Source organism: Austrofundulus limnaeus, unplaced genomic scaffold, assembly GCF_001266775.1.
Source record: "Austrofundulus limnaeus strain Quisiro unplaced genomic scaffold, Austrofundulus_limnaeus-1.0 Scaffold8, whole genome shotgun sequence".
NCBI classification, from domain to species: domain Eukaryota; kingdom Metazoa; phylum Chordata; class Actinopteri; order Cyprinodontiformes; family Rivulidae; genus Austrofundulus; species Austrofundulus limnaeus.
In genome coordinates, this window is record NW_013952410.1 from 101,847 (window position 1) to 109,971 (window position 8,125).

General features: G+C 38.1%; 1 protein-coding gene across 1 annotated transcript; it reads left to right on the forward strand.

Annotated features, from left to right (window-relative positions):
• Positions 1-451: 451 nt before the first annotated feature.
• On the forward strand, positions 452-3,814 carry h2az2a (H2A.Z variant histone 2a; the record flags this gene model as incomplete). The annotated part of the gene is given in 5 exon segments (XM_013999516.1): positions 452-575; positions 2,218-2,295; positions 2,422-2,535; positions 2,615-2,744; positions 2,832-3,814. Coding segments are annotated over 5 exon segments (387 nt in total). The 3' UTR covers positions 2,894-3,814.
• Between the last annotated feature and the right edge of the window lie 4,311 nt (positions 3,815-8,125).

Genomic DNA, 8,125 nt, shown 5'->3' on the forward strand with positions numbered 1-8,125 from the left:
CCTGATATACTTATTATTTTACTTGTTTGTTCTTGTTCTAACTCATATTTCCATAAAGTAAAAAAAAAAACCCAAATAATATAAAAATAACAGTAACCTCTGACAGTATTACATTTCAAGGCTTATAACGTATAACTTTATCAGATAGTTTCTCCTTCGTTACAGATAAGTTCCCTAAGCACGTCTTTACATAAACGTTTCTATTTAAAGACGCGACAAGTGTTTATTTTTTTTTAATGAAAACTTTATTTCAACTCAGTTTGTGCTTTTGAGGGATGAGTGTCAGAGGAAGGACGCTCCACAGACCGGAGCCCCGCCTACTTGTCGGTTTCGTGCGCAAAGACAGGCCCGGTGATCTTCCAGTGGGGGATGGGTGACAGTTCTGCACCGCGCGCTGCCATTGGTCGAGCGACGGATTCGAAGCAACAACGCTCTCCCCGATTGGTTGGCGGGACTCCCACGAGGGGTCGCATGCAAAAGATTTGCGAAAGGGTTTATTGTTTCTTTGCTTTTCGGGAGCTGAATTTGTTTGCGATCCGGTCAGTTCTACAATCAAATAACGAGACGGAAAAATGGTACGTACGCTTAGATTACCACCGGAATGCACTTTCCGGGAGGTCGGGAGGATTTTTTGGGCGAGTTAAACGTTCCGCTGTAGAAAGTGCTGTTTTGAATTAAAGCTGAGGATTTTCGACCTGAACGTTTGTGGTCAGAAAGCTTCTGCTAAAGAGCTAGCTGTCAGCTAGCTTAGCGCGTTAGCATGCTCACTAACATTACCTTAGGAAGTCTGGAGTTTCACAGCGTAGTTTTTGGTATTTGGTAGCATCAGGTTTGCGTTTGAGTGGGTCTTTTTCGGCCGAAGCAAAGGGTTTTATAAAGAATCTAAGCTTTGATTCATGTAAAAGTGCGCTCTTTGACAGTAGCCTGCATGAAAGGTTGATTAGCATGATGCTAACGTCAGTTTCATTGCTTTAAGGGTTGAGTGGATTATGGTTGTGGACCGATAATTTGTTCCTGAACGGCATTATTTTAGACAAAACAGGCGAAAAATGGTGAGTGTGGGGGTCGGCAGGACCGCGAATGGAAACTTTTTTCTTTTTTTGTAATTATTTGTGAATGAAAACTTAAAAGTAGTCTCCTGTGAAGGCGGCGCGTCTTGTTTGTGTTTGACGCGGGGTTTTTTGTGGGGGCTTGACACAGTTTCGTGTTTATTGTTTTCAATCGGGTCGCCTGTTTGTTGTGTTTATTTCCTGATCTGTTAATTCGTGATTCGGTGTAAAGCGAACAGTTTACAGTAAATACTGTAACTGCCGCCGCCTTTCGTTTGTTTTATTTGTTATTGGCGGGAAAACGACGGCTGCTCAACTGGTCTCCTGTAATCACGAGAAAACATGTTTTGATTGCAGGAATAAACTAGTTTTATTTATAGTTTATTCCTATTTTAAAATGCTTCGTTTTCCCCCCTAAATATTGCATTAATTACCAGTTTCCTTCTGTTCTACAAAATGTTTAAAAGTGGAGTTTTTGTTTGTTATAATAATGGAAAACCTGTTTCTTTGAAGGTTATTTTTATTATAATCTGCTATAGATGAGTTAGAACAGTCTGAATCTTTGATAATAAGCAGATCCACTTTGTTTTTAAGAGGTAAAAACATTCACTTAATCTTCTGTTTATGTGACATAAAGCCCCACCAGGAAACAGAGTAACCTTTAAACTTGTGTTTTATGTCTTTTAATATAAAATGTGGTAGTTGTTTTAAATACTGTAGTAAATGGGGTACATTAGACCAGGGGTTCTCAAATATTTTGGGTCTGGGGACCCATTACCAGGGTGAAAACTTTCCAGGGACCCCCTTACAAACCCTATGCTGTTTTAAAAAAAGTTTACTGTTATTTTACCTCCTAAAGCCCATGGGAATATTATCATTTGTTTTGTTTAGTATGGTTGTTTACTAGTGCATTGTTCCCTAGACGCATTTTTTTAAAAAGAAAAATCAAATGAACAGTTTATTGAAAATTTTTGAGGACCTCCAAGATACAACTCGTGAACCCCCGGGGGTCCTGGGACCCCCGTTTGAGAACCTCTGCATTAGACCAACACTAGTCTCTTAAATAAATACAAAAAATGCTTTGATTTTGTTTTCAACATGACTGAGAAGCTTAAAATGTAGGAACTCTTTCTTTTGTTTGTTAAAAATCTTACCTCTGTTTGCACAGGCTGGTGGCAAGGCAGGAAAAGACAGCGGGAAAGCCAAGGCGAAGGCGGTGTCGCGCTCCCAGAGGGCCGGGCTGCAGGTAAATCTCTTTTAAATCTTCATTTGGCGGTTTGTGGCTTAGGTGCCGATACAACGGCGCTCGGGCGTTTGAGTGGGATTTCGTTAGCTCTGGTTTGTTTAAAGCGCCGACTGTGTTTGCCGACAGTTCCCGGTGGGTCGTATCCACAGACACTTGAAGACTCGTACCACCAGCCACGGTCGCGTCGGAGCGACGGCAGCGGTTTACAGCGCTGCCATCCTCGAGTACCTCACCGCCGAAGTAAGTAAGCCCCTCGCGGCTGCGCGAATGGACAAATGACTCGGTGTGACTTCTAACCTGAACATTCGTTTCCAATCAGGTACTAGAGTTGGCAGGAAACGCCTCCAAAGACTTGAAGGTGAAGCGTATCACTCCCCGTCACTTGCAGCTGGCAATCCGTGGTGATGAGGAGTTGGATTCTCTCATTAAGGCAACGATTGCCGGCGGAGGTGAGCTCACAGTTCGCTTATTATTCGTCGGGCTAAACGTCGGTGAAACATTCAATCTGACTGATTTCTGTTTTGTTTTGTCCTCAGGTGTCATCCCCCACATCCACAAATCCCTCATCGGGAAGAAGGGCCAGCAGAAAACTGCATAAACGCCACGTTGACCACAGATTTTGGGGCTTGGGCTTTGTTCGGACCAGGAGTTCACATTTGTTCTTTTCTATTATTAATGTTATAGCAAACGAAGAGTGATTGTTAGCCTTTGTGTTGTTATATTTTTCCCGTAATTAGAGGAAAGTACAGCTAATCCCTTAACAGCAGAAAAACCCTTTTTTATGTCCTTGTAGAGCGTTTGACTGAGGAGCTCATTATTACTGAAATGATCAGTGAATTTGTTTGATTGGCTTGGGAATATGTGATGTTTTATACTGAAAAAAATGTTAAAAAACCATTTTTATATTAAAAAATGTCTTGTTTGTGGTTATTTTTCCTGAAGTTACAATATTTACTATAATGAGTTTTTAATGAGAGGGTGGGTTTTTAGACAGTTGGGTCAAAGCAGCTAAATGTGAGATCGTGTTACTGTAAGATTTCTGAACTGCACACGGACAGCGGTGGAAAACAGGTGGAGTGATTTTTTTTTACAAACAAAATATCAACGAACGTACTGTATTTTCGATCTGCTACAGTGTTGTGTGTGAATGTTTACAGCGTTTGTTATTATTTTTTTAAAACAAAATTGTTGAAACTTGAAATTGCGCGTTGACAGCTGTGATCCTCGGCTGCTGAGACGTTGATCTCGCAGTATTTTTTCCTCACTGTGCAACGACTGTCCTGCCTTTTTGTTTCAACGTGACCAAGGGGTGCAGCCAAATTTAGACGGATCTGGATCACATTCGAACAGTAAAAAAAAAAGACAAAACTTGCAATATCTAAATGTATCGGCAGGCTGAGCTGTCCTTTACTTGTCCTTCACATTTTTTTAACAAGTTGGTGCATTTTTCTAAAAGTTACGTGTTCAGGGTAATGACTGCATATTTTATCTTTTAATAAATACCCTTGACTTGTCTTTGGCTTTGTCTCAAAGATATGTTATTCTTTTATTTTTGCATGTGCAACACTACAATCAATTATTAGATGGAAAAAAATCCCCCCTGGTAGCTTTTATATTTAGCAGAATTTATTTGAATTCATGAAAATGTTAAACCAATGTTTAAATTTTTAATTTATCAGAACAAACAAAAATCAAATTATTTTTGAGCAGCTGTTATACCACATGATTCCAGCAGGGGGAGCCAAAGACCCTTAAATGATTTCAAATGTTTTTACAGCTGTTTAGTTTTATGAAGAGGATTTGTATGTTCAATAAAGTGCAAAAGATATAAGCAAAGATTATAATGAGAATCAAGACCCAAGTTAAAAAAAACTTTCTTGAAGGAATGCAGGTCACCTGCTACACTTCATCCCAGATACAGGATATAAATTGTAACAAGTTGTGTCCAATTCTGGTTTTCAAGGGCAACTATTCTGCATATTTTAGTTGTTTCCCTGCTCTGAATATTAATTTCCTCATCATCATTGATGTTTTTTTTATAAATAGAGACAAGAAGAAAAAGGAAAAATGTAACGGGAAAGATTGAAAGAGAGATTCGAAGATATGTGAGATACACACCAAGAAAAGAAAATTTAATCGTTCCTTTGAAGTGTTGAAGCAGAAAAGCATCGAAAAACATCAGGATGGTGGCCGTCAAAGTCCAGAATTGGACACTTGTAAACAATTTGTTCAAACCTTGTAAATTATGATCTCGTGCAAATTTGCGTGATGTCACACTTAGACTCTCAGCTGCTGCCGCATCAAATTTTATCTCGACATCTGCAGAACTGACATCGTTCTGTTGGTTAAAGTTATTTAACTGGTGGTCAGCTTAAATATCCTGTTTTTAAATCCTTCGTTTTCACATGTTGTGGTTTTTAAAAAGTGGAACTGCAAAGCTTTGGTTTGATTTTTTCTTAATGAACTTTTCCAGGTCCTCTCTCACCACTTTTCTGGTCTGTGTCCCAAAGCAGCTGGATTTGATACTGTTCCTTTTAAATATTTGAAAATATGTTGATCATGGCTCAGTTGATAGAGCTGATGCCTCTCAACAAGAAGAATGCCGGATCAAATCCCGGCCCGGGGACCTGTCTGGGTAGAGTTTGTATGTTTTCTCCGTGCACTCCGGCTTCCTCCCACAGACTAAAAACATGACTGTTAGGTTAATTTGTAACTCTAATTTGTCCCTAGTTATTTGTCTCTATGATGGACCTGTGACCTGTCCAGGGTGTCCCCCGCCCCTCGCACTGTGACTGCTGGATATGAGCATCAGTGACCCTGAAAGTAAGAAACGGGTATAGATGATGCATGGGTTGAATATTACTGTTAGCGGTGTCTAGCAGCGGCCATTGTAGATGTTTGCAGCAGGGTGATGACATCACATTGGTTATCTGACGCTTTCTGCTAACGCTTCTAACACTGCTGAAGATAATATTCAAAATCTAAATTCAAAATGTGTTCAAGGGCCTACAAAATTCATAAAAAACTTCCTGGTTGGACTCATCACTACATTTCTTTCATTGATGCCTTGACTTTTCAGAATTATATTTTGTATAGTGGTATTAATTTATATTTTCAGATTTTCCAAGGTACCAATAATGGAACTCTCTGTGCATTGTTGCCCAAATCAAATTCTGGAAGTGGTCATTCAACTAGATCTGTTACAAAAGGACAACTGATATTACCAACTTTTAAAAACTGTTACGGCCAGAGGTCTTTCTTCTATGTTTATACTAAAGCATGGAATGACATTCCTCAAAACATAAAGTCCATTTCAAATCTACAGCCCTTTAAGAAGAATCTTGTCTGCCATCTGCTGGACACTTTTTGTTGTGCTCATATTTAGATGTCCTATTTTGAAAATGCTGCCTTTTTGAAATTTGGTATGCTTGTTTGTCTTTGTGTCTATGGTGTATAATGATGTGATTGTGATGCTGTAATTCTGAGTGTTTATGTGCTGCAGAACAGGAACCTGCTGTAAAACAGCAATTATGCTGAGTCAGGCTTGATTTTTAGTAATCTTTTCCTGTTAAATAAATAAATCAAATCAAATCATAAAAACAATATGGGTGGTTCCTGTGGTCCAGCAGTTTGAAGTGCAGCTCAGACACGAACCATGCATGCTTTGGCTGCAGTATAACTGACGGAGGTTTGACCAAAATATTTTGAGGAGGCATAACTAAAAACAGTGGGCTAGATCAGGTTTTGTGCCGCTTTTCATTTACTGTGACCAAGGCCTTAAGAAAGGAAGGAGCTTTATGGAGTTTGATGTCTTGTAGGGAAGCTTCAGCTGCACTGAGCAGCTGCTACTGTCTCATGATGATGACATCATAACATGAGCAGCACCAACAGAAATGACAGTTCCATTCCAAATTACCTAAATGTGAACCTCAATATTTAACTTTTACGTTTATATTTAAACGTTTAGTTTTAGGATTTGATATTTAAATGTTTTTTAACATTTAGATTTAACAAACTTAGCTAAATGTAAAAACAGTGAGCGAAATAACAATAAAATATTAGTGGTGAAATTATAGCACTCAAAAATGAACTAAATAATGAAAAATAGGATATTACATTTTACACTTGGCGCCCCAGAGTTAACAGCTAAAAAAGTAGATTTTGCATATGTCCCCTTTAAAATGGCTTCATAAGGTAACCTTTTTTTTTTAAAAAGTTTCCAATAAAATGTATACAGATGTATAAATACTGTTTCATATCAGTACACTGGACATAAACACATATTTTTTGTTGTTTTCTACGCAGCTGCTGACCTCCAAGTCACCTCCTGCAGGAGGAAGATGCATTTCGATGTGGAGCTGCAGAGAAAATCCTTCACACCGACTGCAGACGAGTTTTCTGTCTCACGGTCTTTTCACCGGCATGAACGAGGTCACTTCAGACATTTGTTGCAACTAAATCATCAGATCCGTTCGCAGAGTCTGCGCTTCAAGGCCGAAACCTCCCAGCTGTTCAGTTCCAGTTGCTCCTTTTTGCTTTATTTGTGTCGTCTGCTGTGATTGTGCCGGAGGTCAGAGCTGCTTTCTGCTGCAAGGATCAATGCTGCAGCCGTTAGGAAACCATTTCCTTCCAACTAAACAGTTTAATTCAAGGTCCAACTCAGTCGATGTCTCAGGAACAGAAAACAAAATTTATCTGACCAAGACACAAAGAAGTAGTAAAAATAAAAATGCTGTTTTAGTAAATTTATTAAAGAAGCAAACATATTTTATCTAATCACATTTATTTAATTGATTATCAGATACAGCTGTTTTAAATCATCAAGCGTTTGCCCTCAGTATGACTCTCAGCTACTACCACTCAACTGATGGCGGCCATCTTGAATGGAAAAAAACTCCAAACCTTAGTTAAATAAAAACAAACATCCGATGACCTCTCTCTGAAAGTTTTGTTAAGATTTCTCCACTGGTTCATGAGATAGTTTACTAACAGCCGCAGAAAAATACATAAATTAAAAGTTAAATTAAACAAAACATGAAACCTTTCATTACTTTCTGTTGTTGTTGTTGTTGTTGTTGAATATTCCTGTGTTTTGTTACCTGCCTGCTCGTCACGCCCCCTGTGAGTTTCTCTTTTCCATTTTTATAAATAACCTGAACCTGAGCAGCTCCTCTCTGCTGCTTCCTGCTGTGGGAGGGAAGCAACGTGACAAACACACAAAGGTAACACAATGTGGTAAATGAAGACATCTCAGACAAAAAATATAAATAAATAAAAATAAACCAAACAAATAATACTTTTTCATTTTAGGATTTATGTTGCTAAAAAGAGGAAAATCAAATCATAAAAATATATTTGTTTTCCCCTCATAATGTTCTTGGGTTTTAAAAGTCATTTTAATGTATTTTATAAAGTATTTAGTTTTAGCATTACACAGTCTGACTTTGGGGTGAAGTTTATTTATTTATTTATTTATTTTGGCTTAACTTCTGTTAAATAAATAGTAAAAACCTGTTTTTTTGGTTCACCTGAGGTTAGATTTTAAAAAATAACTTTGGGAAACCAAAATCATGTTTATTATATCCTGATACAGAAAAATGATTTTCTTTCTTTTTTTATTTGTCCATGCAACATTTATGTGGCAGCTTAATTATTTAGGACTAAATTCATCCAGATCAACAAGGTGCTTAAAATGGTTGGCAGTATTTTTTTTTGTCATAATCATTTATAATTCAGCTTAAACATGCAGTCACCTGCATATAAAATGTGAGTTTGTTCTTTGTGTGTGTGTGTGTGTGTGTGTGTGTGTGTGTGTGTGTGTGTGTGTGTG